Genomic DNA, 24,297 nt, shown 5'->3' on the forward strand with positions numbered 1-24,297 from the left:
TGTGGGCGCAATTGAAGGTGATCCAGGTCTCCAGCAAGCATGTGCACAACACATGTACAGCACTAGTGGCTAAAGAAATATTTACACTGTGAAATTGGTTAACATACCTTTCACACAGCTGAGACTCACTTATGAGAGGAGGGATGGGCAGGTTGGTTCTGAGTGGCAAAAAACAATAGTGCTTGATTTTTTTTTTTTTTTTTTGCTCCAGCAATTAAACATCCATGACTTCTTCTGCAGCTTTTTAGCATTCATTCACTGCTGCTGCTTTCAACTGGAGCCAGAAATAATGTAGTGATTAAGCTGACTCAATAAAGTAGAAAAAAGCAGGTCAAAAAGCTATTATTTCGCACCAATGTAGGAATCAAACAATCAGTAAAAGTGAATGGTGGGAGCGGTTAAAGAGTAAGTCATGCACAAGTTATAAAAAATGTTATAATTAAAAGAGGACCAGCTGTTCTCTGCCCTTTTCTTGATGAAAATATCCCCTTTTTATAAACTATCTTCAAACCCAAGCAGTGACACAATTCGCTACGAGCACGCTTGCCAGAAAAAAAATCAAGAAAATTGCAAGCTTCTATCTTTCCATACAAACTTTGAATAGAACAAGCTTGCACCAGGTTACACAATCATTTCACAGTCTTAATTAACCGTTTGGTATTTTTCATCAAACCTGACAGGAAAGAAGAGATTCTTTCATCTTGTTCGGATGAGTTTCTTCAAACATGTGACACTTGAAATGAGAGAAAACAGGATTTGTTTCACCCTTTCTACAGTTTTAGAGACAATACTGTCAGACTTGAGGCATGTTTCTGTTCTTTCTGGGGATTTAAAACGCTGCGGTTGTGGATATATTTAAATTGAAAAGAAAAAAAAAAATCAGTATGTCTGGTTGAGTTAAGGAAAAAGAAACCACTCAAAAAACACTTCAGTTAACACGTTACTTTTGTATTGAATTATATATATCATACATCATACACAAACATATGTCACCTCTTTTTTTAAATTCATATAAAAATAAAGAGTTTTCTGCATCAACCCATTATGGAAAAAAAAATGCTAGCAAAGAAATAAATTAAGTTATACTGGTTTCTCTAAACTGACATTAACAGTGCTGAGATTTTGATCTTTACTGCATCTGTACATGATGATAATAAAGACGTCACAGTGGCTACAATTACATTTTACCGATGAATATTAACTAAAGCATTTACTTATGATATTGAGTAATATAAATGTACCACACTTATCAAATGATAACAGTTTTTTTCCTCATATTAAACCTGGAAATGAACAAAAAACAGACCCAGGCTACAAATAAACACAATCTGTTCCCAAGCTTTACTGCTACTTTTTCATCTTTGAGGAGTTTCTGCAGCTTTGCACCTCTGGGATCCTTTTTACAGTTCACATGACAAAGTGCAGAAACGCATCACGAGACCCTAATTGGGAGGAAAAGGTGCGAGGGAACCCTCGATGACAGCGTCTCGAGCCTTGACCTTTCGGAGGCACCTCCGAGCCTCATGTTGAGCGCGTGATGTCACAACTCACTGCACCCTAAGATGGCGATGTCAAGCTTAACGAGGTGGGGGCGGGGGAATGGATTTACGCACACACGCACATAGAGAGCACATACATATTTTGGGCTCAGCTCCTTTTCATTACTCCCCTAAAAACCTTCTCCTTCCCAACTTAATGCTCTTTTAGTTCCAAAACCTTAAATCTGCTCCATCTTAGCAGGATGCTACAATGCTTTAAGAACACAATGAGATGCATTAAGGTGCATTTCAATAAGAAAACGTGGCAGCTGCAAAGGAAACAAGGCACACTCCGTTTCAGCTGTAGAAAAGTTCAGTGGGATGGTATCTAGATATGTGGTATCTTATGCAACCAGTGCTTTTATAGGCTTGTGTACCACATGAATGAGTGCAATCATTTCCAAGTACTTGGCTTAAAAAACGATGAAAGCAATGAGCGTAATGGGACCAGACTGAGTGCAGATTGTGTAGAGAGAAAATAAAGACACACTCGCTCACGCTCAGTAAACATTTCCCAGGACCAACACGCAGATCCATGCTCGCAAAACACACAGGAGCACGCATACACAAAGTCTGTAACTTTTTTTTTTTTTTTTTTGTTGGCCTCCCCCATTATGCCTCTTTGTCTTGAAGGCTTGTGTGCAGTTTTACTCCGAACATGGCCTCCCACTGTGCTCTGACCCAGGCCAGAAGACCCTGGAGGAGCTCGCTGCTCTCCGAGCGCACACACCAGGTCTTCTCTTGTTTCACAGTCTGCGGGAAAAAAAAAAAAAACACAATATTGGAAGCAGTGAAAATGAAAGCAGTTAATCAAAAGAAAATCCAACCTGACAATGCTTCATACTGCAACAGGCTGCTGCTGAATGAGGATGAGAAAAGCAGAGTTTGTATATATCAAAACTCACAAAAAATACATTTGATGTAAAAAAAAAAAGGTCATAAAACGTATTTCTAAGTGCACATAAAACCAACAGATTCTACTCGGGATTATGGTCTGTTATTAAAACCAACTGGATTGCATTTGATTCAAGTGAAATTCCTCTTCGTAGGGTTAAATAAGCAAACTGTGATCCCGGTGAAAAGGTGACAAATTAGAGGATTCAGTTAGCTTAGCGCTGAAGTAACTGTGTGGACAAAACACAAAAACAGGGCGTTACGTATAAATAACTCTCTCTTTTGCCATTTTTGTGTTTATTTAGGAAGTAACAGCTGAGAGAAGGGCGTGATAGAACAGGGAGTGAGGGATGATGATGGGATGACGAACGTTTGAATCTACATCACAGCAAACTGAGCCTGCAGAACATCACAAAACGGAGACGCAAATACTCACTTCTACTGATTGTTTTACTGAGCTACGAAGCTTCATTACTAATTCTGAGTGCTTCTTCTTGATTGCTCTCTGACTAAACAAACTTCGACTTGTTTTTGATTCTTTACGGGTCAGACATGTTGCCAAGAAAACAGCTCATAATGGATTTACGTACATGAACGGGAATGATGTTTACATTCAAATTAATCGTGTATTTCCATCGACCACCTTGCTCAGAGTTGCTACTGCTCCATTAATTATGGAGGAAAAAGCCAGTCAAGCAACAGACGGTGCCTCGTTGTCAAGGCATATTAATAAATACAGTCTGTTCTTGCCTTTATTGCATCTCCTGTGATTGATTATGCCACTTTTTTTTCCACTTCTGCCTTTAGAAAGCTCCCTTTCTGCACACATACTAACCTCATCATAAAGCTTAATATCCATCCTGCACTCATCCGAAGGCCACAGGTGGATGGAGCTCACGCAGCTGATTGGCAGCGTTTCTAGAACAGTGAAGCCCCCGCTGCTCGGCTCTTTGTTGTCACTGACTGTCAGCTGGTTGGAGCTCTTCCTCCACTGATGATCCTCTTTGAGCAGGTAGAGAGTCTCTCTTGTTGCCAGGACTGTCAAGGGCATCCAAATGTCATCTGGGAGAAGATATGAAAATATTATTAATGGATGCGCTCAAGCTGTAATGACAATATTCCAGCTTTCTTTTGGTATTTGTGTGTACTTTTTCCACAGAAAAATCACTTAATCTGCGTCACCCAAAATAGATATTACAGCTTTCATATAAATAAAGCTGTTTTCAAGCGGAGATTTTAGCCTCTGATCTTGTATTGTTAGTAACAGTCATGGATCACTGATGTTCAAAACTTAACAAAGTGCCTTTTTTGCTACAAACTAAGATGAGTTTTGGTGTTGTATTTCATGTCAGCAAAGCTCTGACTTCAGAGGAAGGAGCGGAGGGGAAAAGGCAGATCTAGGCATGCTAAAATTATGGCACTTGAAATTCCATGGACGTGCACAGCTGTGTGGCCTGAAGCTACCTTGGCTTTCTGCTGAAGCGCAGACAGAGGCATCCTGTAGCACCGGTACACATGTACGGACCACATGCAACACAGTTAGTTGCCTGTCAGCCGGTCCAGTCAAAACAGTAGATTCTAGCCCCCCCCTTTTTTTTATAGCAAAGTATGAAAACACTGATATTTAACAGGCGCCTCACGTCAGCCTCTCCCCACAAAAATCACATCCTCTCTTCTTTCCTGCCATAATCTAGTATTATCTTGAAGGAAATAAAAATCTCATATCTTTTTTTAGTTCTTATTTCTTACATTTATTTTCTTGGCACTTCTCTTTTATATAGGATCATAGAAATATTATTAGGGCTTTCATTGGTTTCCTTATTGCTGATTATCTAACTTATTCTGCTTTTTCATCAGAGTTTAAGCTAAATCGCTTGAATACAAATGAGAAATATCTAGTTGCATGTACACACAAGCCACATCAGTGTAAATCTGTAAAGGTAGAAGATTGGATGTGAAGTAATTAAAAAATGACGGCGCTAATCTTTGCATCTTGCGGAGTCGTTACACACGACATGATCGGACTTGACATGTAATCTTTCATGAGGAAATAAAAAAATGTAGGAGAGTATGTTGAAAGAACAGGTTTTTACATTGATCATAGATCTTAAATACTCGTGTGATTTCATAATGAAGTTACAGAACGCGTCACCTTGCAGGACGAAAGCCAGAATATAGAAGAACTGCAGCTGGCCGTCCTCCACATCTGCCTGAATGTCCTCGCACACTAGAGGCCTAATAGATCAAAAAGAAAAGAAGTGTTAACATCATAAAACATGTATATATATCTTCACACAAAAACCTCCTATCACATCTAAACTGGCTGCTGTCTTGTTAAAATATCACAGACGTTGTTTTCATAAAAGATAAAAAGAGTTGTTGTGGCGGTTTTGTAGCTGGCAGGTGCTGCTGTCTCAGATGGAAGCGCTTCAACATCTCGGGGTGAATTTCACAGTAACCGTAAAGCAAAAAAAGGGCAAATTGATGTAATAATAGCTGACATGACTTGTCTTAGATTGCACAAACACTGGAAGTGTGTTCTGAGAGTGCGGTTAGCTGCTTCACAACACATCAAGGGGCTGCTTTGATTTGTTTTTATTTTTGATTATTGAGCTGTGGAGTCCGGTGCCAAATGACATATTGGGAGATCTGAGGTATCAGTGAGTGTTGGTAATATGATATAGATTTATTCCATCTAGTTTACTCTTTGTGATGAAGGCAGTTCTTTGGAAAAGTTTTGTTTTTCATTTTCTAATCTACACTAAAGGACGATTGCTATTCTACTCCTGATAAAGCATGTTTGTCAGGTTGTCCAAACTGCTGAGAAAGGCGTGCACGGTCTGCGTAATTGAAATGTTTGATTATTCGCAACATGTTTTTTGCACATTTCTCACTTGTTTGTGAAAGATTTCGCCGTTTTTCTTGTCTGAAATAATACTGTCATGTACATAACCCAGCAAGAACCCGGAGCAAACCTACCATATTCAGTTTTGGAGAGGAAAAACACACAAATAAAGATGTCGGAAAAAACAACAGGAGGCAACAACAAACCCCACCACAGGACGAGCATGCTTCGGGATTTGTGGCACAACACATGCTACAAATTAAGATGTGGTTTACCAGCTAATTTAGTGGGGCAGTTTTACAAAATGAAGTCTAAGAAAAGCTGATTGTAATTATCTAAAGATGTGCGAGAACTGTGCAGTGTTAGAACTTCTACCACTCGAGCCCCTCTTCTACTTACACCTCTCAACCACACACAAATGAACACAACAACACTGTTTAGTTTACAACTTCTAGCATCAAATGAATCAAATTAAAGACATCTGCTATTTTCTCACTGCAACCCCCCCTTCCCACCCACCAACCCACCCCCCCCGGTTACTGGTTCCCCTGGAGGTGTAACAGAGGCAGTGTGGAGCATACCAGAGATGGTGCTGAGGGTTGAGTCTTGTAGTAGAGATGGAGTTTAGCTTGCTGTCTGACTTGTGAGCCATCTCACGCACGATTCCTTAAGAAATAACAACAAAAGAAAGGCGGAGAAATCAGGCGAAACAATGAAACACTTAGCTGAGATCACACGTTTGGCTTTTATACTGAATAAAACTAGTTACAGTATGTGAAAACAGCAGGTTTCTGGGAAGTTGTGATGGGTGTTTCCTCTGTTTTCTAACATTTCACATGATATAATTTCATACTTTAATGGTCATAATAAGCAACACATTAACTAATAATGAAAATAATCATTAGCTGCAGCCTTGAATCAAAGCTTCAGTCTAAACTCTTTGATCAAAAGCGTTTTTGTGAAGTTTGTTTTCACTGTGCGCTTTCGCATCCTCCATGACGCATTTTAAGAAATACCTGACTATTGATGCAAGATTCATAAATGATTCCAAACCAAAAAGGACAAAAAAAAAAGAGGAAAATGGACTAAGATTGTCAAAGCTTATCTGCCAAGCAAAGATGCATTTGATGACATTTTTACAAGCTAAGAATTTCTGAGATTTATTATGAAAATGATGCATCGCATTCGAGCGGAACTGTAGTTTACAGCCCTAAGCGTGTGAAACAGCTGCGAGGATCAACAGCTGTGTGTAACTGTCCAGACAGGAGATGTCAAACAAATCTCAAAGTCAATGGCAGCATCTCTCTGTCTGACTTTGGAGCTCAGATTTTGGCATCATAAAAATGTTATCAGTGAGGCAAATATGTGCAGGGGTGGAAGCGTTGGAGTGAGGGCCTAAAAAAAAAAAACACACATACACACACCTCCGACTTGAAAAGACACAGCAAAAGTAGCCTATGTCACACCCAAACATTCACGGAAAAGAGGTCTACACACAAAAGCCAAACTCAAATCTGAGACTTCTTCTTCTTTTGCTATTGTAGCCCACGTTAAGAAAGCCAAAAGGTCTCTGGTTGCAGGTGTAAGATTGCAGCTCCATAGAAATCAGTCGGGTGAGAAAACGCCGGGAACACAATGCGCCGGGGTCACGCTCGCATTCACGACTCGTAGCGTGTCATTGAGTGTGACAACAATACAGGGCAGAGAGGATATCTGCAGTGTGGCTTCACAGTCAAGTTTGAATAGACAGGACTTCAAAAAAAAAAAAAAAAGGATTTAAAGGGACACTGAGGGGTGGGGGGGGAAGTGGAGGACAATGAAGGGTGAAAAATAAGATTATGACATGATGAAGGTGCAAGGAAGAGGAAAGAAATCACACTCCATGTATGTTTCATGAATTTGCTGGAGACTGAATATAATTCTGCTTTTATATCTCGACGTGACACGGTGTAAACGATCCTGAGATAATAACCGTGGTAGAAAACAAGAAAAGTGAAAATGCTAAGTATTCTGGTGTCCATCAAAAAGTGTTGCTGTTGGATGAAAAAGTTAACTTTCTTGCCCTGTTCTTTGTCATGTCTGATATTTCTAAATACTCTGCACGACAGCGAGGACGTCAGTTCTAATCAGACTCAATTCTATTTTCAGTCTCGTAATTCTGTTTTCTTTCTGAATGGAGTAAAAAAAAAAAAAAAAAAAAACGTTGACAAAGATTGAGTTTGCCTTAAAATATTTTGGACAAAACTGACAGATGGCTCAATCGCTTTCATGAAAATATGATTTAAGGAAATTTGCATTGGATTCTAGTCAAAGTCTCACACACACACACACACACACACATGCAGTGCGTTCGTCGCTGGCAGGACATTTTTCATGTGTTTGAAGGGAAACAGCGAGATTAAATAACATGTCGATGTGGACAGCTTTAACTGAGGTGCCATCCAAGATCGCAATCACGGGTAAGCAAAGGTGACATGCCGATCGTGTTACAGACTAAGTTTGCAACGGATGGGCTCTGGTTGGTGCTCTGGTCTGTGTCATTTCTGCTTCCTCCTATTTCAGTCCCAGACTCTTTGGCTGCCTCAACCACAAATACCAATGCCCCTGATTATTTTCACATGTAATCAAACACCGCACCGATGTTTGATAGGTCGGATAGAGAGAGGGAGAGAAGACGTGTTTAAAGGAGTAAAGATTAGATTTTGAGCTCTAGTTTCCGAGTGACTGAGAAAACTTAGCAGCTTATGTTGCGTTTTCATCCTAAATCATGTTGTGACGACTAGAACCACGCTGAAGAGATGCATCCATCACTCTAGCCAAATCTCCTCTAACACAGTTTGAGCATAACAATAAAAATCTGACAAATTTCTCCATATGAGAGAAAACATCTTGCCTCAACAAAAAGAAAAAAGAAAAAGGAAGATTACTAACACATTCTCGACAACACTCCTTTTTTTTGTTGTTTTCCAAAAGTGTGGTGTTATCTCTCATGTTTCAGTAAAGTTGAGTCAGACTTAGAACAAGAAGGTCTGCTGAGCTCAAGAAAAACTGTCCACGTCATGACCACGTCCTTTTCTCCCTTCTTCCAGCCAGCCAGCGAGTCCTTTCGCCATTCCAGTTGTGGTTTTGAACTTTGTCCACGTGACGGGAGCCAGCTTGGACGACAGACGGGGTTTGTTATGGTTAAGCTTTTCCGTACGTCTTTTGACAAAATATTACAACAGCTGTTTTCGGCTTAATTTGCCATAATGAAAATAAAGTTTGGCATAATGGACTCATCATTCTCTTTGTCTCTGAGTATTATAGGGGATATGATCATCATATATGTGATGTGTAGGTAGTTTAATCACTGACAGCTACCATGAAAACATCAGATTTCTGTGCATCTTTTTTTTTTTTTTTTAGGGACGCATCAGGAACTTCACAACAAACATGTTTTTCAGTGTTGTGTTGTTTGCTCTGTGTTTTTGGACCATCTCTGTGGTGTTGCTGAGAGCAATCTGGAACCGTTTTTCAGCGACGGAGAATACAACACAGTAAATGAGCTGTTTATGAATATACACAGAAAAGAAAAAGGCTCTCGGAGAGGAGAGAGGGGAAGCTGGAGAAACAGGGAGAGAAAGAAAGAAAGAAAGAAAGAAAGAAAGTTGCTCTTTTCAGCACATTTCTTTGGGGGAAAAGAAAGATGATGGCAGCATTTTCATAAAAGCTTTTAAATACGCTTCTTGCAACAACTTACAGAAAGACTTTTGGTGAATTCAGGTCAATTTTAAAGCCTCTGGACAACTCACACTCTTGGACAATACTTCTAAATCTATAGTTTTACTTTATTTTGATAGTTTTGGACACTTGTACCTGTTTATGCATCTTACCTGGATCATGTCTAAACTCTTTTGTAGTCTGTTTTTGTATGTTTTGATGCTGCTATGAAAGATGACATGTAAGAAATGTGATGCTGTAAGATCATGCACGAAACACAGCCACAACTGTTAAACGCTTCCATGCGCTTCCAAAAATAATTATGCTTGATGATGCTTTCGAGAGAGCGAGCCGGACAGAAATGTCATCAGACGGCAGCTGAGAGCAGAGCGTTGTGGTAAAAAAGGGGAACTGCTCTTCTGATGATCTGTTTTTGTCAGTATCTCCTACCATGTGAGCGGTAACATGAAGCACTAATTATGGGACCTTCATACGTCACAGTTTTTTCCAAAATCTGGAGTTATCCGTACTAGGACCGAGCCGCAACGCTTTACTCGACATGCCAAGATGTTTTCCTGTTTTCTCTAAACGTTAAAGGGCTGGAAATAGTCAAATTCATTTTCCATATTTTTCCAGACATTCCAGGGCTGAGCCGGAGCCCCCGTCTAATAAAAGGTTTTCCTCTCAGCCTCTGGTCCTCGCTTGCAGACAAGTTGGTCTGGGCAGGATGTACTCAAACCCAATACAGAGGGGGACGGGCCAGATATTTGCTTCACATAACACACATATGGTATAGTATTAGTTTGTGAGGGGAGTAGGTTGGGTTTCTCAGTTTGTGGCACAATGCCTGTGAGAGGAACATGCTGTTCCAATACCAGCCTCAGGGATTCAACGCTACTCTACCAGTTTTTTTTTTTAAAATCAAAATTAGTCCACGGTTTATTATTTTGCGGCATCTTCCCTCAAAGCGCCCTCAGGAAAGTGTTGAAACCAGTGTAACCAGTGAGTTAAGAGAAAACAGGGTCAGCGAGTTTCTTTTTCCAACTATATTCACAAAAATAAAACTTCCTTTTATGTGTTTTTCCATATATTAAAACAGAAAGCATTTTCCACTTTGCTTGTATTTGGCTGTATTTCCTTTTTTTTTTTTTTTTTTTTTTTTACCTGTCAAGAGGCCAAAGAAGCGTTTGCAGCGTAAACTGTCCCTCACGAGGAGGGTGTAAGCCACGCCCCCGTCTCCAAACTCCATGTGGATGCTCTGAGAGCCCAGCCCCACCTCCAGGTAGCTCAGCTCCATGATTGGGTGGCTGTCCTTCTTCTGCAGCCAATCAGAGAGCTGACCTCTGCTGGGAGGAAACAATGCAGGGTATCAGAAACTGCAGAAAATGTATTGTCACACTGACATGGATTTAACGGTTTACTTGATCTATGACACTTTAAGGTGTGACACTTTAAAGATGATGATGATAATAATGCAATACCTTGCTTTAGGGGGTTATGACTTTAAAAACAAATATTCAGCAACAGTTTGGTCGCTTGCACAACTTCAAGAACCAGGAAAGCCTGTTCTTATTGTTTTAAATCGCAGTCTACTCGTTTTCTAAGAGCCATCAAACCAAGTGCTCAAGACATAAGCAAAATGACTCTTATGTTGATGAGAGAAGAAGAGCTTTTCATTCATGAGACAAAAGGAGAGAAAAAAAATAAGAATAAGGGATAAAACTAACAGAGGGAGTTAAATAAACTCAGCAAACCTCAGACACTTGAGGTGAATGTGTTCTCAAGATGTGACCCAGAGGCAGGTTATGCAATATTATCCACATCCTAAACAGTGGGTGTGGAGCTGCACACCGACGTTTAAGGCACTAATTTGTAACTGCAGTCTTGCGCCCTCTTTTGAATTACTGCGCCTACCAGGAGAACATATGATTAATGTCATTATAATAGCTAAATGACTAAGCTTTAAAAAAACTGTTTGCCAGGAACTCTAAAACAATAAGTTTACTGAATATTGTGATTCATTTCATGTCTGTCTGCCCTGCAAGAGGACTATATATCCTCTCCCTGTGGTTTTTCCCGTCTTTTTTTTCAGTGGATGTTTTCTTTATATGAATAAAAGGTGTCACATCTTGTCGAGATTGTGAGAACTTCTGAGAAACTGTTGTGATTTTGGACTATATTAATGGATAAAACTGAAATGAAAATGTCATACTTTACTGAACTTGTTTATTTAAAACTACGCCAATTTTCCTTTTCTTTTCTTCATTGGAAAAAATATCTAATATTTCAAGAATGCAAATAAGATAACCAGAAATTTATTTGTGCTCTCTTGCAATAAAGTATTTTTTAAAATGAAAATCATACCGGGAAAGTACTTTTTGTGTGTTGGAAAGTTTGGAAACTCTGGAAACTCTACTCACTGGGTTTCTGATGTCATTTCCAGAAAGTAGATCCGCTGGTCTGATACCACCAACAGAGAGGGAACCTCCCACGGCTCCCCGAATCTGACGGCAGACATCTGGGGGCAAACAGAAAAAGGTATTCATGACATTAGCAGGAAAATGATTGCACTCTCATGATTGCAAAATCATGCTCTTTTTTTTTAAAGCACTAAAGAGTGCATCATACTGTAGAACAATAAATTAAAAACCCACACTTTCAACGACTATATTCTCAGCTGACAGCTAACAGTTTTCAGTTTTTCTCAAATCTCTTTAAAGGTTTTTAACTTGTACACTGAGGTCTTGCTTCACTTCCTCTGAAACAACACATCAAGTAAAAGCACAAGTTAAACAGCAAGCAGCCCCTGTCACTGGATAAATAAACATAACCAAGATGAATGGAGCGGGACCTCCTGTTTCCAGCTGCGGTTTGTTTGGTCCTGCTCCGCTCTTTGCTCTTCGTCCAGGTGTCTGACAGAGACGAGCGATAGCCCGCTGATCTGAAGTGCTCCCAGGATGCGCTGCATATTAAAAGAGGTCTCAGGGTCCGTTGAGTGACAGCAGGGGGGTAAGGGGGGATACGCGAATGTAGTCAAAGGAGCTACAGTGCAGAAGAAGAAGAAGAAGAAGAGCGGGGCTAAATGGGCTCCCGGGAGATTTACTTGACTGCGTTCATCTTGGCTGACTCAGATGAAACCGCAGCTGAAGTGTTGTAGGTCTTAGTTGTCACCACCCATTAAACTGGAATTTCTTGGCCATCAGGATGATATGTTAGACGACCTTTTAAAAACCGCAATCACAAAAGCAACAATAGCAGCAACATAAAAACATTGTACTTCTAAATTTCAGTGATAATTCACAGCCTGCTGCTTAAAGAAACAGTAATACTAACATTTCCAACCTTAATAATAGAGACTTAAAGGTCAAGAAAACCTATTTTGTCTATCTGCTTCTTGAGTCAAATCTAATTAAACCACACTCACACAGTCCTGATGCAGCAAATCTGCCTTTATCTCTTAGAGGAATAGATTTGGGAAATGTGCTTATTATATAAGGATATGAATGTATGGTTAACATGAAGCTGTAGCCAGTACAAGAGTGGAAACAGCTAGCCCGGCTCTGTTCAAAGGCTGAAAAAATCTCCCTCCTACCTCTAAAGCTCACTTATCAACACATTATATCTGGTCTGTTTAGTTTGCACACGAACCAAATTGTTAAAACAAGAGTCCAGGAAGTCACTGCTCGAGCTGGCCCCTACAGACATGAGCCTGTGTATTGATCTTCTCATCTCTCTCAGCAAGAAAAGCGAATTAGCATATCACCCCAAAAAATGTCAAACTATCCCTTTGGCTAGAGTGTTGCTTATTTATGTTAGAAAGATTTAAAGCCCAGATTTTCCAGGGGGCTTTAACAGAAGTGAGTCTTACTGTTACCGACCTTAAGAAAAGAATGAACCTCCTCTTCCTCTTCGAAGACCTCCACATCCAGGAACAGCTTCAGGCGATGATCCACCGCCTCATAGTCTTCAGACAGCAGGTCCAAATCATCTAAAGACACATCAAGAGCAGCTCTGCCTTAAAATTATACAACCAAACCAAAAAGTTTGAGAACAGCCACCAGTTAAAGCAGCAATACTTGCATTTTTAGCACATATGAGAACTATCTTCATGAATTAGGGCTAAAATATGATTTTTGGATACTTTTTTTATACCCTTAAATGATAATTTACATTTATGGTTAAGCCAGAGTTTCCTGGTAGCAATATGAAGACTTATATATTTCCTGGATTTTTTGAAACCTCATCCAGATTTTTACTGCGGCAGACTGCAGTATTAGCCAACCGCCCTCATGCAGAAAGGCATTTAAGAGCAATAAATCCAGCAATGAACACAAATAGAGGTTATTTGAACGCTGATGAATGGTTACAGCTAATCAAAAATGACAGGGCACAGACCAGAAGAGGCCAAAACAAACTCAGCATCTTTCATTTTGAAGAGAGCGCAAACAAAGATCAGATTAGAAGGTCCTTTGAACCTTGAGGCAGAGTTCTTTCTCAAAGGGTGAAAGGTGTATGAACACACAAACACACACACAGAGAGACACACACTCAGGTTGGTTGCAGACAAAGCACTCCTTCAGAAAAAGAAGAAAGTTTTGCAGGCTGCTCCACAACAATGGATGCACTGTATCACTAAAAACAGACACTATATTCAGTGTAAGTAAGTCTTTGAGGATGAGGATGAGCTGTCTCCAGTGTGAGACTGTGGTTTCAGAAGGACAGATTACACGGTACTGGCGCTGCAGCTACAGTAACACGAAAAAAAAAAAAAAAGATACAGAAAGCTGTTATTACGCCTCAGCCCTCCCTCTTAGGCTTTCATTCCTCTCCCATCACTTCCAGTAATGACTCCAATCTGTCTTGTTGCACAGTCACCATGTGGTTCATCTAAAAATGGCAGACAGATGTGGGGAAATCGGATGCTGTCACAGAGATACACCACATCCACGGAATCTAAATACTTCCCATCTCCGCTCACTTTCAATTAAGACAGAAATCTATCCTCTGGAAAAACAATGAAGCTGATGCAAACAGTTTATACCGCATGCCTCAGTTGATGTGTTTTACAATGACCATGTGAAATGTAGAATTTGATTTATAAGTAATAAAACACCATTTGTATTTTACTGCCGTTCGGGCTGTCCTCCAATAAACAGTGCCTGCCACCACTGCATTGTTATTATGGATGTAAAAAGTGTGCGGCTGAAACGATTAAACTATTAATCAAATCCATAAGCTTTCATTTGGTTTTTATCGAGCTAAAATGACAAACATTTGTTGGTTTCAGCTTTGTAAATGTGAGGTTTTGCTGCTTTTCTGTGTTTTATATCATTGTATATTAAATATCTTTGAGTTTTGGATTGTTGGAGACCACTTTGGAGTCATCATTTTGGGATCTGAAAAACAGTTTTGAGCATTTTTCACTATTTTCTGTTATTTTTTCACACAGGTAAAAAATACCCACCATTCGGTGTAGCTCTTCCTGTAGGTTGGGATTGGATTCCAGGTGGTGTAGCATCGAGAGCGGTGTAGCGGTAACTCCCGGCCAGATCCTCTTTACTTTGGCACTCTGTGTTGTAGGAGAGACTGCAGGTATCACTCTGACCTTCCCCGATGAAGAAGGAGCTTCCCTGAGCCGTGACAAAAGTGGGATCTTCTGTGGTGACGGCAGCTTCAGGAATGGGACTGCTGCTAATACTGGCATCTGTGTAATCCTCCTGTTATGACACAGAGAAAAAAAAATTAAACTCTGGGAGAGAGTGAAAGGAAAAACAGACAGAAGGGGAAGATGTTATACTGATCAGAGACACCTTATTGGCACTGCGAGTGCTCTGAGTTATATCGAGATGGTCGTCCTCGCTGTCTGGCTTTGATGGACGGCGGATCGGTGTGCTGCAGTATGGAGTTGATTGGCCAGCCAGCTGGACCACATGGTCGCTACCACACTCCGGACAAATGTTGGTGTTTCCTGGAAAAAAACAAACCAAATATATGAGCAGGAATTTAATTTCCAGAAAGCAATAAGTGCTGTAGAGAACACTTGTAAATCTTTGATAGGGAATAAGAAGTGCTCCCCCTCATGGCCACACCGAGTTACTGCAGTAAAACCTGTAGTTGTGTGGCAGCCCTTACTGTTTTAGATTGAGATATATAGTTATACTCATCATTTAAAGTTTTGTTATCCATGGAGTGAAGCTGACAGTTTCTTACATGTGGGGAGGTAATATTTGATTATAAAAAAATGGAAAAAATAAAATGTTATTACTACATATCTGAGGCTTTATCATCTGTTACATCTACTCAGGAACAAGGGGACAGTTTAATGGCTCTGACAACCTATAATTCAAGCAAATTTATAGAAAACACGCGCGCTGTCATTCCTAACAAGTTTCATATGAGGATGACACTTTTTTTTTTTTTCCTTTCTGCAGGCTATGTATTTCTGTAACCCACAAGCAAACAATGGTCTAAGTTCAGACACGTGCGAACGAAAAAGGTATTTATTGCCTGAAATTTCAGCATAGCTGCAGACTAAGCACACTAACAAAAGACTGCGGTTCCAAGAAATCCCCAAAACATCTGTCCAACAAAGCCTGCACACTGTCTGTGCGTGCTGGTGCAGGTCTTAATGTCAGGTTAGGTTGAATGACTGAGAGGAGGCTGCCAGAGCGAAGTGTATTATCAGTTTTGTGCTGATTGTAGAGGTGGGAACTCAGCAGAACAGGCCGCTTGGCAATAAAAGAGAAGAGATAACGCCTGGAACACTTCACAGGAGCCCTTCTGAAACCAGGATTTTGTTTTGGGAAAATACACAGCACTGTGCAGACTACCAATGAGAGCCTGATAGTTAAGCAGCAGTCGGAAAGACGTCAAATGATAGGTGATAGGTGCCAGGTGTAAAATTTGTGTGACCTTGTCTTGTGTCTTTTCTATCTCATCTTCACTCAATAACAACAACAACACAACCAGCTGACATTGAGTCAAAAAAAAAGAGGGAAAAATGCTGATTTGGAGTAAAAGCCTCATTTTTTAAAAAAGGGTGGTCGAGTGTATGTGAGGTTGAGCGTGACTCATCCGAGACTGGGCGTGAGTCAGTATGAAGCATGAATCAGACAAAAGCTTTTCAGAGTAAAGGCTGCGGTTTTCGCGTGGGTTTCTTTGACATCTCGGGATGACAGACTGAGATTACAACTAAAGCCAAACATCACGTTCCTGGGGCCTTGGTATTTTTTTAAGGGATATTCATACTGTTTGTGGGCGCTGTATGATTCAGTTTCACCTCTCTGAACTTATTTTGTTCTATTTAAAGATGCCCTTTAAAATCTGGTCAATGATAATAGATTACTGGAAGTCTATGACAGTTTTAACACCTTTATCCTCTTTTCTTGCATCACCTGCTTTGTTTTAAACTTGATGTACCTGTTTGTACCTCTATGCATGTAAACCTTGTATTATAATTTATATTTTTCAGGTGCCTTTGTCCCTGACAAATGAACTAATACCATGAAACATATCCCATAAGCTTCTTCATGTTTCTGTCAAAGTGTTTCTTGAAGGCGACTGTTCACTTTCCCTCTCACCTTTGCTGTTGTCATCGCGCTCTGTCGACTCCTCCTCATCCCGCTCTTCCCCACTCTCCGGTAGAATCGCAGCCCCTCTACTCCTCACTCTCCCTCCCGCCTCCTCTTCGCTCCTTCCTCCCTGAGCGGTGAACTCTGACCTGCAGCGAAGGCACTGCAGACGAACACAGCTGGGGCGGAGTTCGGAGTCTCGACGCCGGTTTTCCTCCGCCACATGAGATAGCACGTCGGTCAGAGCCTAGTCATAAAAAACAGTGAGGTTTTTACATATTAGTTTAAGAATGTGCTCGCTCACACAGAAATTTAATTCAATAAAGCGGAGCAAGCAATAGTTGTTTGTGCAGAAATCAAGCTTGTAAGCTGAGAAAAGTTGACTTTTTGTAGCAGTCGACGGCTCATCAGATACGCAAGCTTCCACCTTTTCCCTAGAAGAAAAACACTTCTGTCTGGAAAAAAACAAAATGCTCAGAAAGCTATTTGCGTGTTTGCAGCTGCAAACCAGAAACTGTAGGAGCTAGATCAAGCTTCTAAAAAGAGCCAAAAACCATAAGAGTTTAAGGATAATTTCACAGGATGTATCATTGTTAATGTCTGAGTGTTCCAGTAAAAACAAGAACAATGCGTCTGGTTCAAGATTTTATACTTTTCACTTCAGGTATGTGTGTGTTGTCCGTGACAAATCTGAAGAAGAATCTAACACATTAGAAATGGTAGTGTCTTTCTGTGTTGCATTAACACTATAACTGGCACGGATTTGCTGTTGCACAATGTGAGAAAAAAACCAAAATCATAACAAGACAGTAAACATAGTACAGAGTGTACTGCTGGATGTTGACGTCAAAATTTGAAAACAAAAAAGGTAACAGGGTTTGTGGTAGAGGGCAGCCTGTGAGCGTGATGAGACTTGTACAGCTTGTCCAAGATGCCAGTGGGTGAGTGTGGGTGTTCTCTTTTGTGTGAATATGTGTTGCATCGCATGCCATACATATCGAGCATGTAGGCACGGATATAAATGTTTTTTTGCGAGTGTGTGACCTTTGTAAGCTCGTGTCATCTTACGGGATGAAAGTTTTCCAAAAAACTTCCCTGCCAACAGGGTTTTGAAATGACAGAGGATGACTAAGGCCCCCATGGGGATTTTATTGTTTGTGTGGGTGTGTGGGTGTGTGAATGTAAGTGCATTTGAAGGTTTTGGGGTAAATTATGTGTCATTAACCTGAAGTGCCTGCTGCGGGTCATCATCCAGCAGGACGTAACGCCTCCTCCTCTTCTCCCTGCTGATGTAGTCGAACTGAAGCTCCACAGCTGGAAACATCTCTTCTGTTTCCTGAGACAAAGAAAAGAAAGAAAACTCATTGGTCAACTCCTTGAAATGATGTTTTTTTTCCTGATGCATTTGTTTTAGAGCTGGGCAATACTATTAAAATCAATTTCGCAACATCTGTGAGAATGTTGTTTTGATATTGATATATATCCAAATATGACAAATAAAGACAAAATCACCCATAAATTCAAACTATATTTCATGCAATGAACTGTGTTTCACTCTGTTTTATATTTTTTTTAGTTAAGTACTGCAAAATCTTGTGTTTCTTCTCAATAAACAGTTTATAAGTCTTCACCCCTTGGGTCCAGGCGGCCTCTGTGGTCTCCACCCCGGCCAAGCTGTCCAGCTCTAGTCTGCATCTCTCCTGGCCGCTCTGCATGTCCACTTCCAGCAACAGGCCCTGTTTGACACGCAGAAACACCTCCCTCCTCCTCTTTTTATTCTTCGTCTCACCCTGGCCTTCGTCGTCTTCCTCTTCTTTGTCGGATAAGACTCCAACAAGCAGGGGGAGACACAGGTCGACTATAAAAACAAGTCGACAGAGAAAAAAAAAACACCTCAAAAACATTTTCACAGTGATTCAGAGGTGCTGCAAGATCTATTGTAATGAAGAACATACTGTGTTCAAGCACCAGTTAGTCAAACACTTTAGGGAACAAAGATTCAGTACTAGTCATTGTTTTTCTGCTAACATCTGTCTGTTCTGTTCTGATTCTTCATATACAAATATTTGGGACGTAAAACTAATACCGAACTTCAAATGACAGATCCATAGAGTTTCCTTAACTACCCTACCTCCCAGATCCTCCTCCTCTTCTTCCTCCTTGGTGTCTCCGCTCTCTGCTCTAGCCGACATCTGAGACTCTAGACTGGGTCCAGGTGAGCTGACCGCTCCCTGGCTCATCACCTGACCATCCACCGTGCTCTCCTCTAAGGTGGACTGTAAGCGCCACTTTAGAGTGGACTCTGTTTCTTGTTCTGCATCCACACTGTCTGTCTCCATCCTTGGCTCTGAGGAGAGAAGCGGTGGAGGGAGAACTTCCAGCGTGTCCACTGGCTGGTGCTCGGCGATGGTGGATGGACATGTGGCGGCGTTGAGGCCGTTGGAGAGGGTTTGGTGTTGAGGAGCTGGCTGGTCGGTGCTAACAGCTGTGGTGATGGTAGAGGGGGACGCTCTATCTAGATGGTGTTGGAACCGCAGCCAATCCTCACCAAGCTGCTCTCTGAAGCTGGACATGCGTTCAATCTCCTCTTGGTGAGGAAGGACAATACCTAGTGGACGAACAACATAAGCTTTTCAATCTTTATGTAACTGCTGAATAAGCTTTAATCTTGGCAAAGCAACTAGTATTTAAAACAAGTGGAAAACTTAAATAAAACAATAAAGATCAGGGAGAAACTGAGGTAAATTTAGATACTTGGCATGATATTACAGTAAAAATCTAAGGGACAGACATGCTTTAATAACCAACCCTGTGTGGAGGACACTCGTCTGGGCTCATAATCTGTATCACTGGGCTCAGAGATGCTGGCCCGCCGCACTTTCACCTTACTCTGAAACACAGAAAAGAAAAATATGCCACAGAATTCAGTTTGAAACTATCCTATACAGATATTTCAATAGATACCCATTTTAATACACATTAGGAGTTGGTCTCTTACCCTGGATTTCTTCTTGCGAATGTGTGAGACTCCCACTTCTCCAACCGACATACTGTCACTCAGCTCCCCGGCTCCACTGGACGCCTCCTGGTTACTCCGTTCTGGTGGCAGGGCAAGTGGAGCAGAAGTCTGCACCTGGACAATCAGCTGTCCTGGTTTTGGCAAAACCTGCAGAGAAACAGAGAAAATATGATAAATAAGTATTATCACTGTAATATCTTTCTGCAACATACTGTACACGTATATATAAATTTGTAAATTATACCTTAACATAATGCAAATGAACATCATTGGCTCATACCATTTACCATTACAGTTATTTACTCTGTATCAATACACTATGGTGGGAATAATCATGTGATTGGCTGAGAAACTTACTGATAACTCAGATGAGGACAGCTCAGTGCCATCAAGTTTGAGCTGGTAAGAAACAAAGAACAAAACAACTTTGAGTTCAGTGAAAAACATCCATATTTTTCTTCATCTGTTTTCCAGCAGTTGCCGCTCAGGCAACCATCTCCGTCACGCTCTAATCTAATTTCTGTAAAGGTGACAAATTTTACAGATGTACCAGTCATAGGAGCAGCATCTCTGATTAAGATTATCCCAGTAATGTGACAACTATTGGCTAAAAGCAAGCAAATCAGAAGACCACCATCAGAGGAAGCCCACTGTTTTGGAGCAGTGCTATAAATGTAAAGAGGCTGTGCTTTCAGATAACATGCAATTCCTTTGTCGAACTACTATGCTACAATTTGTTTTACTACCTTTTTTTAAAGATTACAACTGCCAACAAACCTTTTCTTTCCTTATTACAGCATTTTTTTCACCAAAAAAATGCCACATACTGTATGTATATCTATTTTTACTGCAATTATTCACCCTGAGGTTGACAGCCTTTGGGGAGAGATGGCGGACGGTACAAGTGCGGTGCGTCTTCTGGAAGTACAGTGGGTTTCCCTCCAGGTTCAGCTACAAGACAGAACATTACATTTTAGAGTAGATACTGCATTGATCTCACATACTCTGTGTTAAGCAATACCTGAAGACAAAAAAATCTGTCCGCTGAATGACCTTCTGGAGCTTTTGTGGGTAAGTGTGTGTCCTTACTGTGTTGAGACAATGCAGCAGGGAGAGAGGCGCCAACTGGGAATGCTCCAACAGAAGATTATAGGCCAGGTCTATGTGCTGGAGTGAGGACAACTGTTCCACTCCTGCTCAACCAGAGAGCACAGCGATGAAGGAAAACACAGACACAGTATCAAAAATGTGAAAAAAAACATATGTGCACACACACACATGCACATGGAGTAAAAAAAATAATGTAATAATGTGTAACAAGTGCAATATGGGATCTGGGAAAGAGTATTCATAAGAGTAATGAATATGTGTCTTTGTCAGTCTTCCTTACCATTTATAGTCTCTAGTTCATTGTTCCTGAGGATGAGTGTGAGGAGTTTGGCCCTGGCACTCAGGCCCAGCGTTGGCACCCTCTGCAGGCAGTTGTAGCCCAGATTTAAGTGCTCCAGTTCACTCAGGGGCTGAAGGAAAGTAATGAGGTAATAAGTGAAATAAAGAAAAGCAGAACAAGGGTTTGACACAAACAGAAACAGAGGAAAGTATATCATATAAATAAAGTTTAATTACCATATTAAAAGAACACTGGTGTCTATCCTACCTTTAGAAATTCAGCACACTCCTGAATCTTGTTATGGCTTAAATCCAAAAACTTCAGGACGTTCAGTAAACTCTGTAAGAGAGAGAGAGAGTGCAGTCTGCTCAGGACAGCTGAAACATCACCTAATAAGTCAGTGTTGATGCATCTGTGAATATTTATGTCTCACTAGTGACTGGTCAAGGCAGACGATGGAGTTGTAGCTGAAGTTGAGGGTGTGCAGTTCCAGCCAAGGCAGTGCAGAACTGAGGTCACCTCCACACAGGGAAAGCAGCTCCTACAAAAGAACAAACAAGACACACACATATGACTTAGCCACTGACTTTCTCTCGTAGCCAGACATGCCATACATACAGTCTCTGACAAACGTAATGCATTGAGAGTACCTCCAGGGAGCTGAGGCTCTTTGAGCAGGTGAAGACCTCCAACTGGGAGTAAACTCCTCTAAGTCCCTCTAGACAGTGTGGGGGGATACGCTTCAGCTATTGAGGAAAAGAGGCAAACACATCATGTGAGTAGAAAGCACTAACCCTAAATGTGTTTTTGGGACAGACAGAAAAAGGTTTTAATGACAGAAACTGGCATTGAGAGAAAGAAGAAGGGATGAAACAGAAGAGATAGAAGAATCAACAAATGACTGAATGTAGTCAAGTCATACTGTACCTCCAAACACTTCAGAGACTTGAAAGGGAAGATTTTCAGCACAGACTGAAGTCTCACCCCGGGCGGGTTGATGAGCTGCATTTTAAACATTAAGACAAACAATATGACAGAAATAAGATAAATATGGTAGCAATTATCTTCAGTGGTTTCATCTGCAAACAAATACACACCTGCGCTAAGGCAACAACTCAGAGAATGTCCATAAAATAACCATAAAATTTCAATCATGAGCCATGATAGAGATTATTTCTTATCAGAAAACAACCAATCACACAGACTGAAGTAACACAAACACTGGCAACACACAGCCAGCATAAAAAATAAAATCACAGAAATATTGCACCAATAAAAAAAGAAAACAGAGACCATTTAAAATGTTTTGATGAGGCCATTTCCCCATAAACTGACATAGATTTGGGATATTTTTCTTATAAAAAATAGACCTCATATAGAACAGTAGACCCAGTTTTGGGCTCCTAGCCCACCTTGAGGGAGATGGTTTTCTGTAGGACATCGAACAGGAACTGTAGCTGCAGCAGGGAGGCGGTGTCGGCAGGGTGGGAGGGCAGAGCCAGGAAGCCGTGCTGCTGGCTCCTGGACAGCAAATACTGTTCAAACAGCCTGTTAAGCTGCTGCAAGCTGGCTGCAGGCAGGGTCAGCGTGCTGCTGCCATCCAGCACCAAGTCGCCTGGAGGGCAGAAAAGACAACTGGGCTTAGACATTTAGCAAGCAACTTTTATCCACAATAATTTATGATGATTAGTAGAAAAGCAGAATAAGTTAAAACACAGAATTATATTTTAAAAGACAATTTATGGGTGAGAAATCGGGGCGACATCAGGAAAACATAAAATAATCAAAACAAAATAAATAACATAGATGCAACAAAATAACCTGGATGCATTGAAAAAAAAATAATCAGAGCTCTCAGATGACAATTACATTCCCACCAAGCAAATCTGGATAATTTATGGCTCACATTGTCTCATTATGATCCTGACTGAGTGAGTAAATACACCCACTGGCACAAAACACCCTGCTGAGAAGTGTGGGGATGATGTTGCAGCCCCGATTTCCTACGTACATGCACTTCGACCCGGACAGATTGGTAATTTAACTACACTTGGATTAAAGACAGTGTGTATCAACTGCAACTTTACCATCATTTCGGAGGAGTGTGGCCAAGCTGTGTACAAGGGAGGACTGGCCACTGGGAGATACAGCCATCCTGTGACGATTTACACAAGATTACACAATGTTAGTACAGCAATATGTCAACAAAAAATAAAATAAACTGTTCTCCTTAAGCAACTGCAGCACCGTCTCTGTGAGAGGACAAGTCGCTGAAGTAAAAGTACTCTTCACTTACTTACAACCCTACTGCTTTTCTAGCATTTTTTAGCGTGTTATTGTAACTGTCAATTCATTTAAACAAAGCTAGCTGAAATTAGCATTAACTCCATTGCAGCTAACGTTAGTCAGCTAATGCAAACTAAGCTAACCTTTCCTGTTAGCTAAGCCAAAACGACAACATACCTGCGCAGTGACAGCCAAAAAAATTAACGTCTAACATGAATTTTGTGCTTGGAAAAGCCAGTAATAAAAAGTCTATATTTATTGATGAACAGGACCGATGTTTCACCTAGTAATTTGTTGGTAATGTTGACATTTTTTGCATCACATGACGAGCAATTGCCTAAAGCCTCTACGGTGGCCGCGGTAGACCAAAATGGATAGTCACAGCTGTCAAAGAAAGGCAAAAATGCCGGAAAAATAAACAGTTTCATAATGACAATGTAGCCGACCATTACAGCTTCCTCCTTGTCCTCTGCTTGACAAATATAAAGAGTAAAAACTAGTCTACTAAAACTCACTTATGAGTTTCTTTTGATGCCACAAAACTACTTGAAAGGTCTTGCTAGAACATTTATTGCTGCAGCGTATATTCAGTTTAAATAACATTCAGTTTAAGCACATTTTTTACCATGAAATGACAAAACATAATGATATCTGTGCTCCATTGTCATTACAGGATTTGACCACTGGGTGGCGCCCTAAAGCAAGGAACCCAGACATACACATGACAGCATGAGAGCAATTAAAAATGTCAAATTAGACCCTTAACACAACTAGAAAAGGCACTTAATGCATCAGCACATTCATGACTTAGAAAAGTGAGCAGCTGCACCATGCAATAGAGGTTTACATAACTTACATAACATTATATAGGCTAGTTCTTTATGCAGTCTGGAGCAAACATTATGTCTACAGTATGGTTTAACACTAAAGCCAGACACAGCATTACAAATCTTGAATTTATGGACTCAGTAAAGGTCAATACTAGACCTTTTGTGCTTCCAACCAAGCTTTTAAGAATCCAAGCAGTAAGGCATAGGCTTCATAGGTTTTAATAA

The 24,297-nt window shown here is 40.7% G+C and overlaps 1 protein-coding gene across 3 annotated transcripts; it reads right to left on the reverse strand.

The window, feature by feature from the left end:
• Nucleotides 1-942: 942 nt before the first annotated feature.
• Nucleotides 943-23,594, reverse strand: LOC121892276 (serine/threonine kinase 11 interacting protein). 3 transcript variants are annotated; one of them, XM_042405222.1, is made up of 26 exons: nucleotides 23,526-23,594; nucleotides 23,044-23,111; nucleotides 22,369-22,571; nucleotides 21,884-21,958; nucleotides 21,607-21,702; nucleotides 21,390-21,497; nucleotides 21,224-21,295; nucleotides 20,957-21,086; nucleotides 20,656-20,759; nucleotides 20,428-20,517; nucleotides 19,924-19,965; nucleotides 19,546-19,713; nucleotides 19,356-19,437; nucleotides 18,679-19,155; nucleotides 18,179-18,405; nucleotides 17,773-17,883; nucleotides 16,557-16,794; nucleotides 14,787-14,944; nucleotides 14,441-14,693; nucleotides 12,855-12,964; nucleotides 11,397-11,494; nucleotides 10,141-10,322; nucleotides 5,859-5,943; nucleotides 4,585-4,667; nucleotides 3,268-3,494; nucleotides 943-2,291 (listed from the first exon to the last, which is right to left on the reverse strand). In XM_042405222.1, the coding sequence occupies exons 2-26, from the start codon at nucleotides 23,108-23,110 to the stop codon at nucleotides 2,151-2,153; spliced, it is 3,627 nt and encodes a 1,208-aa protein (XP_042261156.1). In that variant the 5' UTR covers nucleotide 23,111; nucleotides 23,526-23,594; the 3' UTR covers nucleotides 943-2,150. The 3 variants fall into 3 exon arrangements, with proteins under 3 accessions (XP_042261156.1, XP_042261157.1, XP_042261155.1); XM_042405223.1 differs by having other exon boundaries at nucleotides 10,141-10,319; nucleotides 23,420-23,591; XM_042405221.1 differs by having other exon boundaries at nucleotides 23,420-23,591.
• Nucleotides 23,595-24,297: the final 703 nt, after the last annotated feature.

The sequence above is a fragment of the Thunnus maccoyii genome, chromosome 24, assembly GCF_910596095.1.
Source record: "Thunnus maccoyii chromosome 24, fThuMac1.1, whole genome shotgun sequence".
NCBI classification, from domain to species: Eukaryota; Metazoa; Chordata; class Actinopteri; order Scombriformes; family Scombridae; genus Thunnus; species Thunnus maccoyii.

What these genes read in the sequence shown, in the direction of transcription:
- LOC121892276 (XM_042405222.1), bottom strand. Translation starts at nt 23,110, where the DNA reads ATGGCTGTATCTCCCAGTGGCCAGTCCTCCCTTGTACACAGCTTGGCC. An exon ending in TGAACTAGAGACTATAAATG is followed by an intron (nt 20,760 to 20,956) that starts GTAAGGAAGACT and finishes CTGGTTGAGCAG; the next exon opens with GAGTGGAACAGTTGTCCTCA. An exon ending in TCTGGCTTTCGTCCTGCAAG is followed by an intron (nt 3,495 to 4,584) that starts GTGACGCGTTCT and finishes ATCTTCTCCCAG; the next exon opens with ATGACATTTGGATGCCCTTG.